General features: G+C 47.7%; 1 protein-coding gene across 5 annotated transcripts in view; it reads right to left on the bottom strand.

Annotated features, from left to right (window-relative positions):
• The window catches only part of TRAF3IP1 (TRAF3 interacting protein 1), a 73,559-nt gene that overhangs the window by 24,011 nt on the left and 22,649 nt on the right, over positions 1-26,899 (bottom strand). For all 5 annotated transcript variants that reach the window (XM_036086441.2, XM_036086440.2, XM_078071540.1 and 2 more), the window contains 5 exons: positions 26,590-26,674; positions 26,048-26,131; positions 23,325-23,448; positions 23,088-23,124; positions 20,381-20,457 (listed from right to left, as the gene is read on the bottom strand). In XM_036086441.2, coding sequence (XP_035942334.2) covers positions 20,381-20,457; positions 23,088-23,124; positions 23,325-23,448; positions 26,048-26,131; positions 26,590-26,674 — 407 coding nt within the window. The remainder of the gene's footprint in view (positions 1-20,380; positions 20,458-23,087; positions 23,125-23,324; positions 23,449-26,047; positions 26,132-26,589; positions 26,675-26,899) is intronic.

Here is a 26,899-nt window from a genome sequence, read left to right as displayed (position 1 = left end):
CGTGTCTCCCGAAGTCAGGGAGTAAAGATGGACGAGGTCACTGGTACTTCAAGGCGAACACAGCAACGCAAGACTCCAAGGAACATGACAATCAGGGAAACATTGGCACCACCAAAATATCTCAGTAACCTTCCAGTAACTGACCCCCCAAACATGGAGATCTACACGTTTACCTGGTGAGGAACTCAGAACAGGTGTTTTAAGGAAGCTCAATGAGCTACAAGAAAACACAGAAAGACAACCCAATAAATCGGGGAAATCATACATGAAAAAAATAAGTAGTTTAACAGAGAGACAGAAATCATAAAGAAGAACCAAAGAAATTCTGGAGCTGAAGATACTATGAACAAAATGAACAACACAACGGAGAGCACCAACAGCACAATGGATCGGGAAGAAAGAACGTGTGAGTTCCAGAACAGACCTCCAAGTTATCCAGCCCAAGGAAAACCAAACAGAAAAACAAGAGTGAAGGGGGTAAAGAAAGCCCAGGTGATCTGAGGGATACCATCAAATGAAGCAATCGGTGACTTACTGGAGCTGGAAGGAGGAGAGGGAGAGAAGAGGCAGAAAGCTTATTTAAAGAAATAAGAGCTGAACACGTCCCAAGTCTGGGGAGAGTCTGGGTATCCAAGTTCATGATGTTCACAAAGTTCACCAAACAAACTCAACTTCGGGAGACCCCGTTCAGACACGTTAGAACAGAACTGGAAAATCACAGGCAAATAGGGACGACTGGGTGGCTCAGGCGGTTAAGCGTCTGCCTTCAGCTCAGGTCATGATCTCAGAGGTCTGGGATCGAGCCCCGCATCGGGCTCCCTGCTTTAGTGGGGAGTCTGCTTCTCCCTCTCCCTCAGTGCTTTCTATCCCTCTCTCTCTTTCTCTTACACTTGCTCTCTCTCAAGTAAATAAATAAAATATTAAAAAAAAAAAAAAAAAGATAATCACAGGCAAAGAGAGAATCTTTAAGGCAGCAGGAGAAGAGCTTGCATGTCCCAAGGAACCCCGTAAGACCGCAGCGGATTTCTGGCCAGGAGGGGGCGGGACCATGCACTCGAAGGCTGAGGGAAACCAAGTGCCCAGGAGAACACGACCCAGCAAAGCTGGCCTTCAGAAAGAAGGCGAGGTAAAGCCGCTCCTGGGCGAAGGGCGCTGAGGAGGAGTCGGCCAGCAGCGACCTGCCTCCCAGAAAACCCCGAGGGGAGTCCGCATGCTGCAGTGAAAGGCGCGGATGGGGCAGGGGTGCAGGTGCGGTCAGGGAACACAGTGGCGGAGGGGAGCACCATCTGAGTCGGGGTCCCCCCACCCCCCGGGAGGAGGGAGGGCCATAAGCCACTCAACTCTGTACAAAGGTGAAAGGACAGAGGACTTAAAATAACCGCCACAATAGTTTGTTAATGCACACAACATAAAGAGGTAAACTCTGACATCAAAAACATTTAAGGGAGTAAAAGGGAAGAGCTTCTGAAGTTAACTTGTTACCAGTGTGAACCAGACCTTTACCTATAAGACGTTTTATGTGAGCCTCATGGTAACAGCAAAGCAAAAACCCACAGTCGATTCCCAAAAGACAGAGAGAAGGGAATCAGAGCAGACGGCTGGGGAAAATCATCATCACAAAGGGCAGGGCAAGAGGAGAAAACAGTACGATAGAATGAGCAAGTCCTTACCTATCAGTAATTACTCCAAATACAAGTGGATTCGGACCTCCAATCAAAAGGCAGAGCTGCTGGAAGGATAAAAAAGCGAGACCCAGCCGTATGCTTCTGACAAGACTCATTTTCGCTTTACAGACACACAAACTGGCTCAAAGGGATGGAGAAAGATATTCAATGCACACGGAAACCAAAAGAGAGCAGCGGTGGCTACACACCTTATACCAGGCAAAAGAGACTTTTAGCCAAAAACTGTGATAAAGACAAGAAGGTCCTGTCATTATTTGCTGATGAGGGTCAACTTGTCAAGAGAACATGAGCACTGGAAACGGTCAGCGCCCAGCATCGGCGCCCCTGCACACATCACGCAAATACCGCCTGGGGGAGGAAGAGCGCGTCTGGACTCCCGCTGTCCCGACCTCGAAGCTCCAGGCAAACAGAACCCCGAGATACCGCGCACCCTCCTGAGTGCTGACGTGGTGGCAAGAAAACCAGTGTCATTTTGCGAACAGGACAGCTGACTCCAGGGTGCCGGAGTCCCAGACTGGGAAAACGGAACCAAGCACGGGCCAGAGCTGAAATCACGGGCCCACTGCAGCAATTCCCACTGAAGCATCAATTGCACATCTGCGTGCAGCCCAAGCCCAAGTCACTGACGCCTTTATTGCACTTCCATCCCATCGGGCGTTCCCCTGGTCTCTTTACAACTGTGTACTTGTCACGCAGGTTTCAGGGGCGCAAAGATCACCAGGCACTTGCAGGCATCCCTCCCACTGTGCTGCTACCTGGGGAGCGGAGCGCCATGAGGTCAGGGGGTGCGCTCAGGGAGCGACTGGCCTCATCCCTGCTGCTGACACAGCAACCTGGGCAGATGGGTCAGCGAGGGATCTGTCCAGGCCCCCTGTCCATTCCTGGGAGCAAGAGGAAGAAGCGTAACTGGCCCACATCCGGGCCACTGGGCAGGGCAGCAGTGCACATTTCCTACTGGTCGGCAAGACGCCTCAAGATCTGCCTCAACTCCGCAGCTTCCAGCTCGAATGAGCCAGGTCCAAGGGGACACTCCTACCACCCAGGGACCGAGGTGGGCACAGGCTCTTTCCTCCCCATGCATTAAGACTCCAGGTCTTCCAAGGGGTTAATAGGACCAGCCCTTGTGCACAGAAACCGAAGGACAGGGTAGGCAGCTCCCCACCCTGCTCCTCCAGGGTCAGCAACCATCCGGACCAGAAGTTCTGTGGCAACTTCTGATTCCTGGCTGTGCATCAGAATCACCTGGGGAACTTTTTAAAATACCAAGGCCAGGACCCTGCCCAAAGATGGATCTACTGGGTCCGAGAAGGAGCCAGGCACCAGTATTTAATAAAAACTCTCTGGATGGTTCTAACGCACCAGCAGCTCTCAGCAGATGCACCTTCAAGCGCCTTTCAAAGGACGTAAGATTCTAAAGTTCACCTGTTTTACATTTTATAACCATTTTCCATGCTACAGGCAGTGACAACAAAAGAATCTAAGTTTTAAAATATACTTTAAGGGCACCTGGGTGGCTCAGTTGGTTAAGCGACTGCCTTTGGCTCAGATCATGATCCCGGGGTCCTGGGATCAAGCCCCACATCTGGCTTTTTTTTTTTTTTTAAAGATTTTATTTATTTGACAGAGACAAACACAGCAAGAGAGGGAACACAAGCAGGGGGAGTGGGAGAGGGAGAAGCAGGCTTCCCGCTGAGCAGGGAGCCTGATGCGAGGCTCAATCCCAGGACCCTGAGATCATGACCCGAGCCGAAGGCAGTCGCTGAACCAACTGAGCCACCCAGGCGCCCCCCCACATCTGGCTTCTTGCTCAGCAGGGAGCCTGCTTCTTCCTCTCCCTCTACCTGCTATTCCATCTGCTTGTGCTCTCTCTCTGTCAAATAAATAAATTAAAATTCTTTAAAAAATATATAAATAAATAAAATAAAAATACCAGACAAAATAATCACACCCAAATTTACCATTAATCCTACAAGGCAGTTTCTGGGCAACATGAAACCCACTTTCTGGTTGGCATGTGAACTGAAGAAAAGATGCTCAAACCTGTAACAGAAGTCAGGATATCAGAGGTCTTCCACAGAAAATACATTCCACAGAATTAACGATGAATAGAAGGCGTGAGTCCAAAGACTGGAAGAGCAGAGGAAAATTCAAATGAGGACAGTCAGATCCCAAATACCCTTGCAAGTAGTGAGGCCAAGATGGCAATGATATGTTGCAGACGGTGCTCTGACCTGTTGATGTAGATATGGGGAGGAGCTTTCGCTAAGCTTGTGCTCACCATGCCTTGCTCCTCCAGCTGTCGAAAAGTCAATCCAAAAACACACAGACAATTTCAGTGAGTGGTTGAGGCCAGGAAGAAAATGAAGTAGGGTCGGAGCCTGGTGGGCGATGGGGTGGAGGACTAACGAAGCTGGCTGGAGGTGGGGAGGGGTCTCTGAAGAGGTGGTATGTGAGCAGGGACTTGTGGTGACAGGAAGAATCTCTGACTAAGCAAAATGGGAGTTTTCTCTGATGGGTCCTACTACGGTCCACCAGGCCTAAGAGACCGGCAGCCCGCCTCCAGATAACTTTGGACTATCAGCATAAACAAGGGCAGGAAGAGACCTGGCCTATAGGAAAACAGGCCCATAATTCTGTACAAACACCTGCTCCTCCCTACTTCCCACAGACAACCAAAGAGTAATTGGGGAAGAAACAAACTGCACGAGTCTGGGATCCTGCTGGACTCAATGTCCATGGGGCAGCTGGACTCAATCATCCCAGGACTTCCGGGGTGAGGATGGGATGGGGACAGCACAAGGAATCACAGGAGAGCATGCTGGAGAAGGACCCTCCCAGGGCTCCAGGCCTCAGACCCATGTGCCCTGCAGGCAAGAGGGAAGGAACCTGGGACGAATCAGCAACAGTTGACCATGGAACCATGCGGGCTCCGAGCTACCGGGATCTCAAGCCACCATCGAATAGGAAGTAAGCTCCTGCTTCTGACCAGCAGTCCTGGGAAGACAAGCCCCCAGAGAGGACCAACTTCTTCCAAGAGGGAGGGAAGGGCATCCAGCCCCAAGGCTCCACAACTTCCATGAACCAGATCACTCCTCTAACTTCAACTGTTCTAGGGCACAGGAAGTATTTTTATAAGAATTAACTATATAAAACTAACATAATCTTGATTCTAACACCTAACAACAACAGCACAGATGTACATGAAAACTCCAGGACAGTATCAGTCGACTATGGACTTCTATTTTCAAAGATTAGTAAGTTGGGGCGCCTGGCTGGCTCAGTCAGAAGAGCATGTAACTCTTGATCTCGGGGTTGCAAGTTCGAGCCCCACAAAGGGTGTATATATTGCTAAAAAATAAATAAATCTTATAAATAAATAAGTAAAATATTAGTAAATTGAATATGGTTTTGCATTGGATAAATAATAGACCATGAGCAAGCAAAGGTTATTTTAGGAACATAAGAATTGCTCAACATTAGGAGTTCTATTCATATACAGTAATCTCAACAGCTGCCAAGGAGATAATGTTTGATAACTCTGCACATCCACTTCTGACCAGAGTCCTGAACAGTGCCCAGGGTGACAGGTGATGAATAAATCCTGACCTAAAAAACACGGTGACTTATAATCACAAAACAAGTTTATATTAAGGTTAAAAAAAGGCTAAATAAACACCAGTAATGTGAGGGTCCAACTTAAGAAATTAAAAGGACAATAAACACAAAAAGAGTAGAGGAAGGAAATGAAGAAAACAGGAGAAATCAGTGAAAAGAACAAAGATACAAAAGAGAAGACCAATGAAGCCAAAAGCTGATGGTTTAAAAAGGCTAACAAACTTCTGAAAACACTGCTTCAAAAAAAGAAGAAAAAGGACAAATTAGCAGTATTATTAATAAAAACAGAACAAAACTAAATTACAAATAAAGCACATGTTTAAAGAATTCTATCAAAAAAAAAAAAGAATTCTATCAAGAACTTTTGCCAGGAAACTTGAAAATTTAAAAGATATTGACCACCAAAACTGACTCAAGAAGAAAGAGAAAGCCTGAATGCTCCCATAATATAAAAGTAACAGCAGTGCCCTAAAGGTTTTCCATTGAGGAAACATCATGCTCAGATGATGGCTCTACACACAAGTCCCACAAACTATCAAGAGACATACCATTCCCTCGTCCACCATCTCTTCTGGAAAAGAGAGAAAGAACTCTCCCCAGCTCCCTCTTAACCTTGGGACTAACACAAGACAAGGATCGTACGAGGAAAAGAAAATCACGGGTCCATTTCATCCATGAATATAAATGGAAAAATTCTAATTAGCAAACAGAATCTACCAGTGGATGGAAAAGATAATATAGTATAACAACATTGGTTTCATCTCAGAAACGATCACTTAAAAGCTACAAATGTCATTTAGTGAATTAAAGAAGTATAATGGAATCATCCCAATGGAGTAAAAGCATTTCATAAAATTCAACACCCATTCATGATAAAGCCCCACAGTGGGGAAAAAAAATCAAACTTTCTTAATCTGTTTATTAAGTGCTACAATAAGTATCATCAGAAAAGGGTAAAGTCTAGGGGCACCTGGGTGGCTCAGTCATTAAGCGTCTGCCTTTAGCTCAGGTCAGGATCCCAGGGTCCTGGGATCGAGCCCCACGTCAGACTCCCTGCTCCGCGGGAAGCCTACTTCTCCCTCTTCCACTCCCCCTGCTTGTGTTCCCTCTCTCACTGTGTCTCTCTGTCAAAAAATAAAATTAAAAAAAAAAAAAAGGGTGAAGTCTAGAAGAACTGTCATTAAAAATCAGAAAGGAAGAAGGTGGCCCACTATCACTGTTACTACGCCTCTGGGAGGGGGATCCTGGAGGCCCCGTGGGAGCGATTAGACAACAGCACGGGAAGCACAAGGCCTGGACAGGAGGAACAAGGCCACGGGGACTCCGGGCAACAGGAATGAGGACGCAGCTCAGGGGGGAAGAGCACAGACTCGGCCAGGCGCCTACGTTCACATCCCAGCTCCGGTGCTCACCAGTCCCGAGGCCCCAGACAAGTCCCTTCACGTCCTGATCCCCCAAACAGGGGTGACGACAGGACCTGTATCTCACTATATTCTCTGTGTTAGTATCCAGAGGCTACTATGGCACAGAAAACACAGAAGAATCAAGACATATTTTAAAACAACAGTTTATCAAAGAAGTGGTTATAAGTCAACAGCATTCCTACCCACCAACCATTAGAAAAGAAATTTAAAACAGGGGATTCCCAATACCAGAATAACCTCTAGAGCGCCCACACACAACTCCAACAAACAACAGGCGCAGTCACTACAGAAACAAATCACAAACGTTTCCTGAGAGGCACTGAAGACCGAACACATGGCGAGATCCCTGCTCATCAACACTCCTACTTAGTTCCCGAGACGGCTTCCCAAGGTGCTCAGTCAGCTGCCTACGGTATTTCTACGGAAGCAGAAAGGACCAAAAATAGCCCAATCACCCGATACGAGGCCTGTTTATAAAGCTAATCAGAGCAGTGCAGAACCGGGCAGGGCCAGTGAGACAGACCACAGACCACAGGATGGCCCACCACCTAGGCGTTTGTACAGCCCATGAGCTCAGAATGGCTTTTACTAAAAAAATAGTTGAAAGCAATATTTAAAGGGTAATATTTTATGATACATGGAAGTTCTATAAAATCTGCATTTTGGTATCCACAAAAAAAAAAAAAAAAACTTACTTGAGTCCAGCCACATTCGTTCATCTGGTTGTTGCCTAGCTTCTTTGAAGCTGAATACCGGTGACCAAGCATGCACAGCTCTCACAGCTGAATATACGTGCTTTCTGACCCTTTCTAGAAAAGGTCTGCTAACCTCTGGTACACAGAATCCAGAAAGCGCTGCGGGCATATGTCACTTTCACACACAGCAGAGCAACATGGAAAGGAGGAAAAACTGGTTATTCATATCGGAGAAAAACTGCACCTCGATCTCACAGGACAGCGGAAAATCAACTCCAGGTGGATTAAGAACAGAAATGTCCAAACAAAGCTTTAAACATTTTTAAACATTTAAAAAGAATAAATATCTTTCTGGCCTTAGAAGAGAGACAGATTTCTTAACTAAGACACAAAAAAACACTAATCTTAAGAGTTAAGACTGAGAAATTTTAGTTAGAACTCAGCCATCAAAAGACACTTTAAAGAAAGCGAAGGGGAAAAGTTTTGGGCAATGATTTTAACATGATTTTACCTCCCTTGACCCTCTGCCGCACCACCGAGCCTTATTATGTTATTTTTTCCATAAAACCGATTTTTCAGAAACTGGTTTAGGGCTTCTGCGCTCAGTTCCATAGTGATGGTTACGCTCAATTCTATTTGCTTAAGTGGTTTTATTTCCTACTAGTCTCTACTAGCTTCGTTAAAAACTAAGAAGTGAAATTAATTTCGATACATTTGATCTAACTCAATATATCTAAAATACTGTTTCAATATGCACTCAACATAAAAATTACTAATGAGACACTTCATATGTTGTTGTTGTTTTTTTTCTGAGTCTTCCAAATCTGCTGCATATTTTACCCTCACCCTGTGTTCAGTCCGGCCTGGCCGCTTTCCACATGCTCACACGCCCAGGGGACAAGCGGTGTCTGCACTCGTCTCCAGAGCTGTGGGCCTGAGGCTTCTTTTCAAGCTTACTTTTCCCAGTTATCTAAGTAGACTACGTCGTAGGCCATTTTTCCCCTAAGAATCCAAGAGCAGTATGTTTTTGAGCCCTTGCACCACCCGGATACATCTTTCTTTATTTCTACATACGTAACGCCAACCTGACTAAATAACAGGAGTCCTGAGTCAACCTGCTTCTCACAAAGGCTGTGGCGACTGTCCCCTCTTCTTCGGGCATTTAGGGCTGCAGAGCAAATCTAAAAGCAAATCCGACTTTGGCTCTTTTGAAAAGAACCCACTGTTTCTTACAATATGTTCTTTCCTGGAACATGAAGCCCTTAACTTTAAGCGCAGACCCACAGCGGGTTAAGTTCTTGCTCTCCGTGAAAGCACCAAAGTGCCTCTAAAAAAAACAGACTTTGCTTAACAACCCATTAATCTAGGTCAGAAAGCTTATCATTCTTTTTTTTTTTTTTAATTTTATTTATTTATTTATTTGAGAGAGAGAGAGAAACAGCATGAGAGGGGAGAGTTCGAAGAAGCAGGCTCCCCGCTGAGCCGGGAGCCCGACGTGGGACTTGATCCCAGGACTCCGGGATCACGACCCGAGCCGAAGGCAGTCGCCCAACCAAATGAGCCACCCAGGCGCCCAGAAAGCTCATCATTCTTATCACACTTTACTTTGAAATCTGTCTTACTGTCCGAACTACGGTCTCCACATTGGGGCAGAAAGCCACGCGGCCAGAGGGCTGTGCCTGCTCCCCGGTCTGCGGTCACGGGTCACAGTGTGAGGGGCTGCAAGCAGCACCTGCTGGTCAGCAAGGGGCTCACTGAGGCTATGGCACCGCGCCCCCCACGTCCTCTTCTCCAGAAGCATCGTGAGAACATCCACTAACCTTCCAACTGCAGTTCTGTTTATTTCGTTCTGCCAAGTGCTGCCTCATATTTGATCATTTGCTCCTTTCCATCTCCCTCTGTCTCTTCTAACTTCTGTTCCATGAGCTGAAATTCATCTAGTCAACAAGCTGAAGATAACTTATGTCTGCGCCGTGCTAGCCACGGGAGGCCCGGGTCTCCACCTCACCAGACTCCATTCCAGGGGAACGTCAGTGGCTGGTCTTTTCCTCCTGAACCATTCAGTCCTAAAGCCTTTACGTGGGCCAAGCAAGGAAGCACCTGCAGCAGGGTGGGGACAGGGAGCCACGGGGCCCAGAGTGAGGACATCCATGTGGGGGAGGGGAGGAGCAGCCCGCACAGGGCGGAAGGAGTCCCACGCGGGGAAACGGCTAGCCCGGGAGGGATCGGGAGCCCACGCACGGGGCAGGGGTTGTCAGGGCCTGAGGCGGGTGAAGAGGGCATGCACACGGGCCAGGGGAACAGCAGCGACAGGGGATTCGTTCACTAAGTCAATGTACAAGGACAGGACAGCCTTGCTCCTCATGACTGGAGAAGGAAATTATACATACAGAAAGGGAGAAAACTGGCATGATCCCTGTGGTGCGTGCGAGCATGCACACACACACGCACGCACACACACACACGCACATTTTCCTGTAGCTCTGACCACCAAGAGCGCCTGAGAGCCGACCACTGCAGACGACTGAGCACGCCCAGCAGCAGATCTTGCTTCCGAAACACGATTCTCCACTAAAAGGAACCAGGAGAAATGGCTGGTTCCGGGGCTGGGACGGGGAAAGTCAAGATGAGCCTGGAACATCTTGGTGAGCCAGAAGAAAGGAAGAACTTGAACAACAGACTAAGGACACAGACGCCAATTTGAAGGAGCTCCAGCGGACAAATCTGGGGCAGTCTGAGCACCAACCTATGAGGCAGAGAGGGTAACCCCCTGAATAAAACTGGAAACTGAGCCCAGGACGACTGAAATAAGTGACGAAGTGGACAGCGAGTGGAGAGCAGGACAATTCCCCTTCCCAGTACCTCCCCAGAAAATGCTAGTAATTACGAAGAGAAAACGAGGCACGAGACACTGGAGAAGCCTGGCAGAAATCCTCCTCCCTCGAGAGATCCGAGCGCGCACCCCCAGTCGCGGGACAGGTGAGAGCACACGCCCTGTGACAGGCCATCCTTCCCCGAGCCTGAGCCGCCCCGCCCACGGGGCTGACGGCCGAACCGCACTGTGGCCCACAGGGGCCCAGCAGCACAGACCCCGCCAGGCGGACGGCGGGACGCGCTCCCTCTGCACCTTGAACGTCGTCACCAGTCATCTCCGAAGTATCTGAGAGTTCTCAAAAGTGCCCTTCACAACATTACACGTCTGACCTGCTTCTGAACCTGCTTGTCTTCAAAAGTTGCTTTTAACGTTGTGTAAAATTATAAACTTTACTCAGTTTGTTAGTTTTACAGCATGATTTTCTATCATTTTTCACTGCAAACGAACTCTCTGTAGTACAAAAAAGCTTTCATAAGCTACCTGGAAACTTAATCAGTACCAAAAATACAAATATTTGTAAATTACTCCTGAGTTTCAAAATCTACCAAACTTTCAGAATGCATCGTGTTTGTAACATGGAGTATACACGTAACAGCATAATTCAGACCACGTGTCCACACACAGTGTGTTTTATTTACAATGTCTAAATAACGTAATGTCTAAAATAAGCACACTTCTATTTTATTTTAATGTCTTTTTTTTCCTGAAAGGGATTTAAGAATATTCTGTGAAATTTAAAGCTTACCTCTAGCAAAACCCTGACATAATGCAAGCTCCTCGCTAAGTGGCTGTCAGTCCTGGCCTCGGGCTCTGTTAATTAGTAAAGGGGTCCCAGCTGGTGGGGAGGGGTCTTCAGCCAGAAAGAAAGGTTTGGAGAATTCCGTCAGGAAACCAATATGAAAAATCATACATGCATCACTGCTACAAGTAGGAAATCAAAATATTTTAAATTCAAGTGTTTCAGTTTTTCTTTACTGTAAAAAGCCCCTTGAAACCCATCTCCTGGAGAAAAAGGACAAAGCTGCGTCCCCGGTTTGCCCATGTCAGCCCCTTCTGAGCCTGTTTCCCCAGGTTGAACTACAGCCAAGGAAGCCTGACTCAGCAGCAGCACCCCTCACTGGCGCTGCTCTTAAGTCAGAAGTCAACAGACAGGAACGACCCAGAGACAGGAACTAGGAAAATAAAATAAATGCATTTCTCACTTCAAACAATGAGCACAAACAGGTATGTTTTAGAAAGGACAAAAAATAACTAAGAAATAAGAAAAGAAGTTACCAGGAAATGAATTTCTTTGTTTCAAGAGAAGCCAAAGAAACGTGGAATTTCAGGACTAAAATAATTCTGGAAGCAACTGCTCCACCTAACGCCAAGAGAATCCCTGTGTGCCTGCTCCACGTGGGACAGGGCCTGTGTGCCAACAGGCACATGCGTCCCCAAGGAGCCTGGGTGCCCGGAAGCCGGAGGAGCGGTGGGACACAGGCCTGGAGCGCGAGGTCACGCGCGGGAACGTGGCCCAGAAAGGAAAGCCGCTGTGGCTCCCCTCACCGCCGTCACCTGCGAACCACCTGGGCGAGCAGGGACCCCGGAGGCCCAGCCCAGCGGCGCCACTCCCAGCGGAGAAGGAAGCCAGACCAGGGGGACGCCTCTCCTTTCCCGGGTCCTTTTCCCTCACGTGCCCTCCTCAAGTCTCACGAGCTGCTTTCCTAAGTCTTCATGCTTCTGCAAACCAGTGAGAAAGGTTCGGCAGGGCGGGGGCATCCTCAGTCTTTCCCTGCCGGGGGCGGGGGCCGCACTCGCCGGGCAGCTGTAGCTTCCAGAACTCCTGGCAGAGTCCCCTCCGTTCCCTTACTGCTCTCCGCACAACCTGTGTTTGCTTCCGCCCCGACTGACTCGGATCTGAATTCCAATCCTTATCTGCTGGTCCTGAGGCCACCAGAGCATCGACCCTCCTACGTCATCAGTGCGCCACCCGGACCGTGCCCACACCTGCACCCGCCCCGCTGAACCTGCATTTACAGCTACGGACCCAGGCTGGTGTCCGTGCAAAGCAAATAGGATACTGATGGAGAGAAGGCCAAAATGATTGCCAGGCCAAACCAACTAAATCTAGAAAAGTGATAAATATAAAATGATATGATGTTAAGCTGACATTTTGGGTAAAAATAAAAATTTTTTTTTTTGAGAGAACGTGCACAAGCGGGGGGGTAGGCTCAGAGCAGCTCCACGCTCAGCGTGGAGCCCGATGCTCAGAATAAAATCTTTATTCATCATATTATCACTCACTGAGTAAACATATTAACCAGAAGGTGATGACCATTCAGTTTGGAAATGTTTGTCAGACCAGAGTTAATCACATTTTTGTGATCCAATTTTCTTAAGTCATGTATACGTTTTCCTTCAGAGAAAGTATTGATATTTTATCCATATCATGAGCCTTGTATATACAAAGAAGGCCTATTTACTCATAATTATCTCCACAAAGTTCATATTCATGTGATGTTTTGATGGTTTCCAAACCATTTTCACAGTCTATTATCTGTGGCATATATCTGTAAATATTCTTTTTAAATTTTTTTTAATATGCATTTTTTCAGGGTACAGGTCTGTGAATCATCAGTCTTACACAATACACAGCGCTCCCCACAATACATACCCTCCCCAGTGTCCATCACCCAGCCACCCCATCCCTCCCGCCCCCCTCCACTCCAGCAACCCTCAGTTTGCTTCCTGAGATTAAGAGTCTCTTATGGTTTCGTCTTGTTTCATTTTTCCCTCCCTTCCCCTAGGATCCTCTGCCTTGTTTCTCAAATTCCTCATATCAGTGAGATCATATGATACTTGTCTATGATTGACTTTTTTCGCTTAGCATAATACCCTCTATTTCCATCCACATCATTGCAAATGGCAAGATTTCATTTTTTATGGCTGCATAATATTCCATTGTTGTGTGTATACATTATATACGTATATATATATACACACACACACACACACATACATACACACCACATCTTCTTTATCCATTCATCTGTCGATGGACATCTGGGTTCTTGTGGACATTGCTGCTATAAACATTGGGGAGCAGGTGCCCCTTTGGATCCCTACATTTGTATCTTTGGGGTAAATACCCAGTAGTGCAATTGCTGGGTCATACGGTAGCTCTATTTTCAACTTTTTGAAGAACCTCCATACTGTTTTCCAGAGTGGTTGCACCAGCTTGCATTCCCACCAACAGAGTAGGAGGGTTCCCCTTTCTCCACATCCCCGCCAACATCTGTCATTTCCTGACTTGTTAATTTTAGCTATTCTGACTGGTGTGAGGTGGTATCCCATTGAGGTTTTGATTTGGATTTCCCTGATGCCGAGTGATGTTGAGTATTTTTCATGTGTCTATTGGCCATTTGCTTGTCTTCTTTGCAGAAATGTCTGTTCATGTCTTCTGCCCATTTCTTGATTGGATTATTTGTTCTCTGGGTGTTGAGTTTGGTAAGTTCTTTATAGATTTTGGATACTAGCCCTTTATCTGATATGTCATTTGCAAATATCTTCTCCCATTCTGTCTTTTGGTTTTGTTGACTGTTTCCTTTGCTGTGCAAAAGCTTTTTATCCTGATGAAGTCCCAATAGTTTATTTTTGCCCTTACTTCCCTTGCCTTTGGCGATGTTTCTAGGAAGAAGTTGCTGCGGCTGAGGTCTAAGAGGTTGCTGCCTGTGTTCTCCTTTAGGATTTTGATGGACTCCTGTCTCACATTTAGGTCTTTCAACCCTTTGGAGTCTATTTTTGTGTGTGGTGTAAGGAAATGGTCCAGTTTCATTCTTCTGCATGTGGCTGTCCAATTTTCCCAACACCATTTGTTGAAGAGACTGTTTTTTTTCCATTGGATATTCTTTCCTGCTTTGTTGAAGATTAGTTGACCATGGAGTTGAGGGTCCATTTCTGGGCTCTCTATTCTGTTCCATTGATCTATGTGTCTGTTTTTGTGCCAGTACCATACTGTCTTGATGATGACAGCTTTGTAGTAGAGCTGGAAGTCCGGAATTGTGATGCCGCCAGCTTTGCTTTTCTTTTTCAACATTCCTCTGGCTATTCGGGGTCTTTTCTGGTTCCATACAAATTTTAGGATTATTTGTTCCATTTCTTTGAAAAAAGTGGATGGTATTTTGATGGGGATTGCATTAAATGTGTAGACTGCTCTAGGCAGCATTGACAGCTTCACAATATTTGTTCTTCCAATCCATGAGCATGGAACGTTGTTCCATTTTTTTGTCTTCCTCAATTTCTTTCATGAGTATTTTATAGTTTTCTGAGTACAGATCCTTTGCCCCTTTGGTTAGATTTATTCCTTTGTATCTTATGGCTTTGGGTGCAATTGTAAATGGGATCGACTCCTTAATTTCTCCTTCTCCTGTCTTGTTGTTGGTGTATAGGAATGCCACTGATTTCTGTGCATATTCTTAAGTGGTATTGTTGATTATATGCTGGCAACAATTTTATATCCAAAACCTAAAATCCTCCGCCAGCATATTGGAAGACTTTGCACTACTTGGGAACATAAAAGAATCACCTTATTTCCTAAAATAACTAACTCACTCTTTATGACTAAAGTCAGTGTCAGCAGCAGCCTGGTTTTGCTACTGAGGTCTCACCAGTGAAGAATGTCGTAGCATATGTCCCTTTTCTTTCTCTCACAGCAATTTAAATGGAAACAGTATTTCTAGCAAAAGAACATCCATCCAATAATACTAGGACCACAAACATCCAAACTAAAAATACTTTTATCAGGTGCAGACTTTCAGTTAAAGAGTGATTCTGAGGAGCCTTTTTCTAACAGGGTTCAAGTATTTGTGATGAAATTTCACCACCTAGTGACCAAAATAAGGAATAACTTAAAGATCTATTCAGATCACCAAAGTAAGGGAATAAAATCGAAATCCCTGACTTTCACATAAGAATTGAGCTGACAGTTGTTCACTACATACAACTTACTGTAACTGAAAGCGAACATGTTCAGGATAAGGTCATTTTATCCATCAAGAGTCCTTTCAAGACGCACATTCCCAAATACCTAATTCTTTCAGATGACTGTCCCTAATCTCTACAGCCACATGGCTGCTACATTAGGCCCGGGTTACAGCCTTCACTGAGAAGGGCAGTAAAATACACACATTCACGTCAAAGTAAACGCACGCCAAGGTCTCACCTGAAGAGATGTACGACCTCCAGAGGATGCGGTTTACGTGACCAAGAAGGGAGAGAGTAAAATCACAAAAACTTTAAAAATGAACTAAAAAAAGAAACCCACTAAGAGAAATACTCTATTTCAAAATAAAGAATTTCAATGAAAAGAAAAAGCATCTAAAATTGACACTCGATTAGAAGTGACCCAACATGGAGAAGCCTGACAGAGGAGAATGCAAATGGGGACAGCAGATCAGGAATGAGAAGTGAGGGCACCATCTCTGAAACGGCTGGCTAACATCTAAAGCATCTTCGTTTATAAAGTTCAAAAAGCAAGTGCTTTTAAGGCAGAAGAAGCACTAATAAAACTGCTTTTCTGGTTGTTTTTCAAAACCTGCTTCATAAATCTGAAGGAAAAAAATGCTGGCATGAGCTAGTATCTTACTACTAACAAAGTTTATATTTCCTCTTGAAAAGACAGCAAGTCGGCCAGGATAATGAAGAAAATGCTCAGTCTGAGGCACATATTTATTCTATAATGTATTATTCACGTCCGTCAGTACGATAAGAAATAGCTTTCCTCCCAATGCAACGCCAAAGGCTGGCCTGAGGGACGGCTCAACCGCAAGCTCCTACCTCCTTAGCGCTGAAAAAACAATGAGCCCCCCAAAACAAGGGGAAGCCCGAGACTAGAGGCACACAATTTACATGAAAAGCAGAGAAAACATCTACCATCTGAATTTTTAAGTGAGACAGAGAGAAGACAGCAATTATGACAACAGGCAGACGTGGCCTGTGCATTTTGAGCACATAGTCTTACCATCACCTCTTTGCAAAATCCACCAGAGGCATTGAAGTCTGGATCCAAAGCACAGAAAGCAGACACACTGTGCAAGGACTCTGAAACACCTGTAAAAACTGACCTCAGACTAGGCCACAAAGAAAAGTTTAATTCCAAATAATCGATACCATACAGACCATATTCCTTGAACATGAAATTTCATTATAAATTGTCCATAAAAAGACTTTCTAAAAACCCTTATGTTTCAAAACTAAAGAACAGGCTCCTAAATAGCCCACATGATAAAAAGAAATAAAGTATTTCAAATTAAAATTCAAGGAACTTTTAATATTAGTATTTAATAAATTTAAATAAAGCACACTTAAAGAGAAATGTATAGCCTTGGGGCACGAGCGTGGCTCAGTCGGTTGAGCATCCGACTCTTGATTTCAGCTCAGGTCATGATCTCAGGGACCTGGGATTATGCCCATGTCAGGCTCTGTGCTCAACACAGAGTCGGCTAGAGATTCTCTCTCTCCCCCCTGCCCATCCCCCCGCCCACATGCACCCCATGCGTGCACTCTAAAATAAATTCTAAAATTAAAAAAAATGTATAGCCTTAAACATATTCGTTTAAAATGACAAAGACTAAAAATGAACGAGCTAAGTATTTTACACAAGAGAATAAAAACGTAAATAACCAAAGAAATTAAAAGGAAAAATAAAGAAATCAATGAAATGAAAACAAACCGGAAGTTGAGTCTTTGCTAGATGACGCCTGTTTCAGTAGTTTCTTTAAAGTCTCATCAAAGGAAAAAAAAAAGACAAAATTTTTGGAAGAAAAGGGAAACTGTGAACTATAGATATATTTTTAAAATCGTAAAAGCACCGTTGAAACATCTTGATGCCACGACTTTGTAAAATGTGAAGGACACAGTTCCCTGGAGAAAGGCGGGGAGGGCTCGGCCAGGCTCTCCCTCCCACAGCAGCCCACACGTGGGGGATGTGCCACTTCCAGAAACCCTTGGCCCCCGGCCAGGCGGCCAGCCTCCTCCACTCACCCATGTGCCTTGCAAATATTATCGTTTTCGGAGCGTGCCAGGCAGGGAGAAAACTTGGCAAATTCTAGTCTGTGTGGAAGCCCTGATCGTTAGCTAAGCGAACCGAGGCCTGGAGTAACTACTTCACTTCATGGTCCCTTCGTGGCAAAGATCTGGCCAGTACCATGGAAGTGGCAGTGGGATGCACAACTTCCAAGAAGTCGTCTCCAAGGAAAGGGGTGTGCTCCTCTCCTCCTCTTCTCTACCCCTCCCCTCCTTTCCCGCTGACTGCACCTGGACAGCCTCCTTGGGCCATGAGGGGCCCTAAGGGGCCCTGAGGCACAAGGGTCACAGCTGTGGGGTGACGAGGCGGAAGGCATCTGGGCCACAGCCACCTCCAGACTCTGACTCAGGAGCCAAAGCACTTACCACCTCAGTTAAGCCACTAATGCCTTAGATCTCTCCTTCACTCACAGGTCAACCCAATCTTAACGGATTCTTAGAGATTACCAAAAGAAACTCAAAAAGAAATAGAAAAACGGAATATACCCACTCAAGAAATTGACTTGGTAAAACAAACAGAAATGACTAGTTCAAAGGAACAGAAAAGCTATAGCAAGTTGTCAACACTAAGAAAAGAGCAAGAAGAGAAACCAGCAGTCAGGACAGAAAAATCATCAGCCATTAAGGAAATGCAAATTAAAACACCAAAAATTAGAAAGACTAAGCATTCCAAGTGTTGATGAGGATGTGGAGGAACTGGGACTCGCAGATGCTGTGGTGGGAATGTAAACGATGCAACCACTTTGGAAAACACTGGGCAGTTTCTTAGAAAGACCAACATACGTTGACTGTGTGAGCCAGCAGTCTCGCTCCTCGGTATTGACCCAAAGGAATGAAAATCTCTGTCCGCACGGGAGTCACACGTGAATGTTCTCCATAGCTTTACTTGCAAAGGACCCAAACTAGAGACAGCCCAAACGCCCCTTACCTGACAAACGGACACACACCCTGTGGTACGTCCATACAGTGCACGACCCAGCAATAAAAAGGAATGAACTGTTACAAAAATAACATATCAAAATAATTATGACGACTGAGAGCAGCCTGAGCAAACAGGAGCACATACATTCCTGGGAAACACAGACCAGAGGGACCAAAAGCAGAGCAGCAGCCGCTGGGCCCTGGCGGGAGGGGGGGCATGGGGAGCCGTGGCCGGAAGGGGTCCGACAGGGCACAGGCCACTGTGGGGGGTGATGCACACGTCCACCATGCTGACCGTGGATGGCCCAGACACGTGGAAACAGACTCTCATTCCACGGCCCAGCCACTGGGGGAGTAATTTGGCCATAGCTGGTGAAATCGAAGCTCCGCGCACGCTCTGGCACAATTCTGAGTCTGGGCGCGGACTCTAAAGCAGGATCGAAAACTCCAGCCCCAGGCTGGGTCCTGTTGCTGTGAATAAAGCCTCATCGGAACGGAGCCACACACAGGTGTTCACTGCTGTCTACGCCGTGACTGCTCTCAGGTTCCATCAGCAGAGCTGAGAAGCTGCGACAGATCGTAGGGCTCCTTAGCCTAAAATACGTCCTGTCTGGCCGCCGTGCACCGGCCGACACGTGAAGGAGCCCGTGAGAGTTCGTGACAGGGGAAGGCCACTGAACCTATGCCCACCAGCACAGGAATTAATGAACAGATACTGGAAAACCAGTCATCAGTTCAGATGAATGACCCAGATGCCCCGGTCTCCCCACAGGGAGGGTCTCAGAACAGGATGCTGCCCAAAGAAAGCACCTCGCCTAACGTATCCGCAACAGGGCAAGGTGAAAACCCGCAGAACAGAGGCAGCTGCGTTTAAAGCAGGTGACTGACTGCCCGAGGGCCGGCGGGGTTGGGGCCGAGGCAGAAAGGACATCACCTTTTCCTTACATTTTCATTTCTTTTATTTTAAAAACTCTAAGATGTTTTTAGAAGACCAGTCAGTGAAATTCAACTCCGATGTTTCTGAGCATCCGTAACAGACAGCGCCCCAACTCTGAAACACTGTGCTTTTTTAAGGCAGGACATGTTCACCAAACAAGGACACTGTTTCCTTTTATCTTCTAAAGTCAGAGTACCCACTCTGAAATGTACTCTTCAGTACACAGCCCGAAGCACAGCCCTCGTGTGCTCTGCATGGAAAGCAGGGCTATAAAATTTACACCAACTGAAGCCTCAAAGGTTGCCCACATCAACAGCCTGGAGGGACACACTCAAGGTTTCCAAGTGGGTCCCAAAATACCAAGGACACAGGACAACCCTACGAAAAGGACTAGGTTAAAATGCCACAGCGAGACAACAGCCTGCAGAAAGGCGGTCCTCCTTCCGGACGAGGCAGCGGGGGCGCCGTCAGGCGAAGGCCGGCACAGCACTCTTCTCCTGGGACTGTTCCCGCGCCCCTCCGATGTCGCTCGCAACTGTCCAGTCCCCTCACTGGCTGTTTCAGGCCACGTCTTCATGAAAAACTAGGACATTTTAGGCAGAATTATCTGTGTATGTGTCTGTCAGCTGCCGATAAAACTATCCAAGAAATGTCTTCTGTTACAAAATCAGTAAGTGAAGATATATTCTCATTTTTGGAAGTGGCTATAGCAAACCTAGCCGTGACACTTGAGGCATGCTATGTGGCCTGCAGGTATTCACCCCAGGGTCACATGCCCAGGGGCGGTGGCTGGCAGGAAGCTGTGCGTCCCAACAAAACCACATCCTACAGCTGCAAGGAAGACGGCTGGGAGGCCAGGTTCCAAAAGCACCCGGATCTAAAAGCCAGACTTGAAAACTCCCCAGTCTCTAATTTTGCAATCAGCCAGGGCCAGGCGCCCAGCCTCCCAACTCTGCAAGCAGGGGGAAGGGACTGGACAAGGCAGGACGGCGACAGCCACGGGGTCAGAGCAGAACAGGCCTCTGGCCTTGATTCCTGAGCCCCCACCCAGGACACACTGGAGGAGCCCCGAGTTTTCTATCCTCCCAAACGAGGAGGTGGGAGGGAACTTTGAAGTCTGTCAGCAGACTCTGCTGATCAGCACATGTGCATAAATCACTCCTTACCTTCTCTCCAGGTCTGGGCGCCCGCTGCAACTTCTCATAATCTTTCTTCGTCTCCAGAATTTTTTTCACAAGTCCTCCTGTTGAGAATCAGTGGTTTTATGTTATTCTCTAAGGAGCTATTCTATTCTAAATAGGTAGAGGGGTATTCTTCCTCTTTCTATACTGAACACAGCTTCAAATAATCTTTATTTGATAAAAGGGTCTACAAGAGACTGACATAGCTGGTGGTGGAAATTAACTATAAAACTTCAGAGTGTTTCAAAGAAATCAGCTCCTCAAAGGTAAAAAAAAAAAAAAACTTTGGAAATAGAAAACAATTATGAGGAAATGTAGATTAACATTCTAAAAGATAACCATCCGTCACAAACAGGGATGACAATTCTGAGCTGTTTCTAAGCACAAATACTCCTCTTATACTAGGGTAAGAGTCTTCAACTTCCTTTAAAAAAAAAAAAAGAAAAAAAGAATTGCCTGTGGGGTGAATGTCACACAAAACATTTTCTTTAGACGACTGTCTCATCCAAATGCACATCCACATGACACTGGCCGCGCACGGCCTCGCAGCACCTGGACGGAGCAGGGCGCGGCTGTGAGCAGCAGTGAAGACTCGTCCGCACCGCTAAGGGACGGGCGTCAGTACACGCCGCCAAGTCGCAAAAGCACGAGGGAGACGTGGAAGTACTGGTAAGTACACACCACGCACACACACACACGTATTAACTTGTAAGTTTTTAAATCAAAGTATAAGCCATATTTCTTACTGTTACCTACAGGGGGAGGGGGGAGGGAGAGGACAGGGTGGAGGCCCCTAATCTCAGAATATATCTTGTTTGGTACATTTGACCTCGGAAATGTGTCTATTTTACATAAATAAAACAAAATTAAATTAGATTTTTCAATGCCTAGAAACTGAAACCAAAATGAAACTAATAAACTTAACAACATCAAACTGGCAAGCATAGCCTAACAAAGAATTGTTCTGTAACTTTACAACAGAGTAATTGGTTGTCCATCCCTGACGGGAACACACCTGAGAACAGACAGACCCCGAGAAAAACCCTACAGTGTCTCCAGTAATCTGTCGTCACTAATAGCCGGCGGTGGCCTAGAGGTGCTGTGCGTGCGTGCCAGCCACAGGCTGAAGCAAACAGACGGCTGACGCTGGGAGCCAGGATTTTTGGCATGAGATAGACATGCATGTATAAACTCAAAAAACTCTAGAACAGTAAAGCTGCACTGGAAATACCAGTATGAGCTTGGATATGTGTTCTCATGTAAAAAAAAAAAGGTAAGAAAACCCCTAGAAACAACGACCAACCCAGAAGCAACATGCAGCCAGGCTCCTTGGAGAAATGGAGGGTTCCAGCCTTGGAGCAGGAAATACACAAAATGAGCCTGAAACATCTGGTCCTCTCAGAAAACAAGGAAGCTGCAAAGTCTCCCAGGATGTGTCAAAAGGCCCCAGAGAACTGCTCCAACAGGCTCCCACTGATTACATACTAGACAATCTGAACGTCGCTGAGAAGAACTGATCTGGCGTGAAACGAGGCCCATCAAACACGTTAGAGGAAAACCCATGCTTTCACACAGATATCGCACAGATACCAGCAACCACCACCCCACACGCCCTCTCAGTCAGCGCTGATGGCACCAGGACACAGACTCACTCTGAGGAAAACCCTCCTCCTAGGGGCTGCGCCACGGCACAGGCAGAGGCTGGGGGTGGGGGGAAGCTCTGCACCACGGTGTCATCCAGCCAAACCTCGAGGAAGGGAGGGCGGGATGAGAACGTCGCCATCTTGCAACCCTTAATGATCCAGGCTAACGTCACAAGCAGACGTCAGGAAGAACCAACACCACCTACTAGTATTCCTGCCCAAAATCTGCATCTGATCAAGTCTCTGGAACCAAGTTACAAGAATAGAAGAATATGTAAAAAACCATACCATGCGCATGTAATGAGCAACACTCCACTATGGGAAACTCTGAAGGACAACCAACCAGCTTCTTCTGCAAATACATTACAAGGGAAAGGGGAGGGATGGCCGTACAGGTTAAGAGAGACCTAAGCGTTAGATCAATTGACTCCAAAGCAGGGACCTTATTTGGATTCTGAATCAAACTAGAAAAAAATATACAAAGTAACTGGAAAAACTGATGATATCAAGAAATTGTTTTGTTTTTGTTTTGTTTTTTAATATACAACAGAATTATGGTTATGTTTTTTTGAAAGAGAGCCCTTAACTTCTAGAGCTACACCGGACACATTAAGTGAAGAAACGATCTTCTCTAGGACTTGAGAACAGTCTAGGGGAACAGGGGTCGGCGGCAGGCAGAGACTTAGAGAAAACGTGAGCCGATCACCATTGACACCGGGTGACAAGGGGGTTCATTGGACTACTCTCTCTGCTTCTGGAGATGTCTGAAATCAAAGAAGATACTTGGGAAGAGGACAAGTACTATTACAAATGTTGTCGATTTGGGAACGACCCCAGAGGTCGCACCTCTAATCTAACTGCACACCACGTCAGAAGCTGCTGACAGCAAGCCCCAGGGTCCCGGGGCCCAGTGCCCATGGTCTCCCAGACTAAACCCACCAAGCGAGGAGGAGCCCATCTGTGCCCCGGTGTCCCGCCGATGCTCATCAGACCCCTGAGCAACACAGGGCGCCCCGCCCACAGTCGCGCCCGCCACGTCCAGTACTCACCGTGCTTCTCCTCGGCCTCCACGTCTACTACGGGGACCTGGGCAGGAAAGCAAGGAGGAAAAAGCTAATTCTCGATATGCTGCTTCCATGGATCTCCTCAGAGCAATGACAAAATTAAAGAAGGCAGAAATCTGACTGAAAAATCAGACATTTTGTCTACGTGCACCTAAATGCTGGAGTAGGAGTTCCAGGGCCGTCCAAGGGCAATGACAGAAACCGAAGCTCCTGTTAGCTCACCATTTCCAGTTCTGACATCTCAGGAAGCTGGGGGGCAGCCTCCACCACAAACTGACCATCTTCCTCATTGTCAGAGTTCTGCGCATCTACAATCACACTGGCAACGAGTTTACCACTCCCTGTCCTAAGAAGAAAAAGAAACTAGGTTACAAGAGAAGGGCTGCTGGTCACATGTCTGCCTCAATCCCCTGCATCCCAGGCTCCATAGGAGGAGTTTAACCACCACCTACCTCTAGAACGTCACAAAATACAGGCGGAAGCTGAGTGAAGACCCAGGCCTGGCCCTGCCCCCGGCGGCCTCTCTCCACCACACCCAGCCCCCTCCCCACGCCCGGACCTCACAAGGGCCCTGGGAGCCTCACTCCTCCCCTGGCTGCACTCTCTGGACACCAGCCCTCCACCTGCAGCCCCTCACCTGGAGGGCCCTATTCTTCCACATCGCTAACATCAGGGCAGGGGTGGCGATGTGGCCCCAGACCCCTGCTCCAACACAGCGGCCTCCTCCTGGCTGCCAATCCCTGCCCAGCACCTCCTCTCCACCAAGTCCTACCATCGCTCTGCACCAATCCAACACCCAACTGCCTGGCCACCAGGCCTGGCCCTGTCCTCCCAGGTGACTACCTCCATCCAAGGGGACCTCCTGTGGCCACCCGCTGGAACTGCCCCACCTACTGTCACCCCACTGCAGGCCACTGTCAGCTGCCCTCTGCTTATCAGGCCCTCACGCCCACCACACTGTGCCTGGGTCACAAGGCTCCAGACCCAAACACCCACCAGCTCCCCATCAGCCCCACCTGCCTTCACTTCTTTCCTACCAGCTTAGCATAACCACGCTTTACCAAGTGCCCTTAACTCCCCTGCCCTACGATCGCTCTAGCACACAGGCCACGCGTGCACACACACACACACACACGCACACCCTCTCCCTTGCTTCAGGACAACACACAAGGTCAGGAGGAAAACTGTGCACTTGCGTATGAGCTCTCAAAACAGTGCACATTTCTCCCAAACACCCTCAGCTCCTCTGCTGGGCCCTTCAACCCTCACGAGCAACGTCCTGCCTCCACCAGGGCCAGCCTCACCGCACCCCGCACCTCTCCCAAGCCCTGCGCCCCTCGAGCCCCTCCCACCACCATCCCTCATCAGCAAGCCCTCTCCATTCTCCCCTGCCTCAAGCAGCACCCTCCCGTGGCCAGGCCCAGAGGGAGGGCCAGCGTTCTCCTTGTGCTTACTGTCTTCCAGATTATTCCCTCTAACGTCTGCCAACTCTGAAGCCACACCACCAGCCTCTCTGGCCCTCAAGCCCATTGTTACTGCCACCCCCTGCCAGCCACCAGGCATCCCCCTGCACTCCCGGCTGCCAACACTGCCCCTGACCTAACTGAGAAGTGGTCCTTCCCAAAGCCTGGCTCTAGGATCCCCAAGCCCTCCTGCCACCATCCTGCGTCCATCACAGCCACACACCCAGGGTCACCCTGGGCGCTGCCACTGGCAGCAAGCCCCAATCTCAAATCCGAGCTCCCCACCCTTGGACCACCACCGCCCGCATTTCCATCTCTGTGCCCGCCCAGTGCCTGCACCCAGCAGCTGCCCACAGCTGGAGAACAAAGTCCACAGCAACACTGACTCCCGTCACCTCACCCCACGTGCACCCGGAGGCGGCCCAGCATCCTGCTTCCGCACGCTGCACCACAGACCTCGGGGCCTACGGTCCTCTCGTGGGGCTGCCTGTCCACTGGGGATGTCTGGCAGCATCCCTGCCCCACTCCCTAGCTAGATGCCGAGAACCTTCCCTCTAGGCCCTCCCGGTCCTGACGCTACACAGGGTCTCCAGACACGGCCCCACAGGAGGCTGGGGGCGGGGGGGACACGACCCCAGATGAGGACCCTCTGCTCCAGCCCAGGCAGATGCCCGCTCTCTGGGAGCGCAGCTCCAGGCCTCCCCGGCCACACTCGCTCTGGGCTCACAAGACAAGTGGGGCTCCAGGGGGCACTCAGCTTCCAGAACTCACCCACACGCCAAGTCTCCACCATCTTCTCCAAAGCCAGTCCCTCTGCGTCCCCTCACCACTCGGGGACACTGTTCCAACAACCCTCCCAACCTGCGGCCCCTACAGCAGCAATCCCCCGTCTCCACTGGATCGGTCCCGTCACCAGTCTTCTCATCTCAAAAACAGGAGCGAGTCACATTCCCGACACCATCCCTCCCGCCACCTACGGTGTCCTTCCGTCACATCCCTGACAACAGGGCCACACCTGTCTCCAATTCCTGTCTCTGCTCTATCACAAACCACTCTGGTCCAGCCCGCTTTATTTTCCTATTTTTTGGTTTTGATTTTCTGTACTTTCCTCTAAAGATCACACTACATCCACAGGGATATTTGTAACACTTAGAGAACCCTGTCTGTGGCTTGCTTTTATATCGTTTAGGACTTTCTGACCTTTTGTTTTACATTTTTGTACAATTAAACCTTGAAATCTTTTTTTCCTAATTTTCCCTCATTGCTTTTATGCTCAGAAAATCCACCCCCACCTTCTCTCGAAGCATAATTTCCCCATGTGCTGTAAAGCACGTTTTCTCTTCAGCTAACTGAAGTGTGTGGTCGGCGTGTGGCCTGAAGTCAGGGCCCGACCCGGCTTTCCTCTCCTTCCCCGCCGGCGGCGGCCCTGCCCCTGCCCCGCCCCCCCCCCCCCCCCAGCACAGCTCCCAGAGGAGGCCTCACCTGTCCGGTGTCCGTGCCTCCACGCTGTCCTGGTGCTTCACCCGGGGAGGTGCTGGTCTCGCACTCCCAGGCCGAGGTATTCTTCTAAACCCAAACATGGGGAAACCAAAAAGGGGATATGACACACTTGCACATTTATTAAAAGTGCACGACAGAAAACCCAGGTCAATGTTGCTGCTAATTTCCCACCATCAACATGCTAGTCGGGACACAGTCTGCAGAATGTTAAGAACATTCCATTAATCTGACAGGTTTAAAAGTATCCGTCTCTTAATCTTATGTTTTCATTAATTTTAAGGCTCAAAAAGGAATCATGTAACTCTCAGTAATCAAAACATAATTTACCACAATTATGAATTTCCCTAAATCTTTAAAATGTCCTATGTGTAGTAACTTATACCCAGTAGAGGAAAATTAAATAAATGGTTTCTGCTTTCTTTGTACAAGTATTTCCTCATAACTGAGCTCAAGCACTAAACAAACTGCAGAAGGTGCGGAGAGAAGCAGGCAGCAGCCTGGGCATTGGACAGGAGCCCACGGACCTGATGTGGGCTGGAAGCTCACTCGGCAGCTCAGAACTCTCAGACACCTCGGGCTTCTCCGGGCCAGAAGGTCCCACTTCTCCTTCTGAACCGTGACAATCCAGTGAGCAATTCACAAAGGAAGAAACACAAACAGGTAATAAGTATTTGAAAAGACAGCAATTAAATAATCGCAAATATAAATGAGCTTTATTCATCTATCATTTTCATGAAGATAAAACACATTTCTTATCTAGATTCGGTAAGATCTGGGGAGATGGGTGCACTCAAACCCTGGAAATACAAACTGGTTCAATTTCTTAAGAAATAG

This window comes from Halichoerus grypus, chromosome 4 (genome assembly GCF_964656455.1).
Source record: "Halichoerus grypus chromosome 4, mHalGry1.hap1.1, whole genome shotgun sequence".
Classification (NCBI taxonomy): domain Eukaryota; kingdom Metazoa; phylum Chordata; class Mammalia; order Carnivora; family Phocidae; genus Halichoerus; species Halichoerus grypus.
The sequence above is the reverse complement of the archived record's forward strand: the minus strand, read 5'-3'. Positions and strand labels throughout refer to the sequence as shown.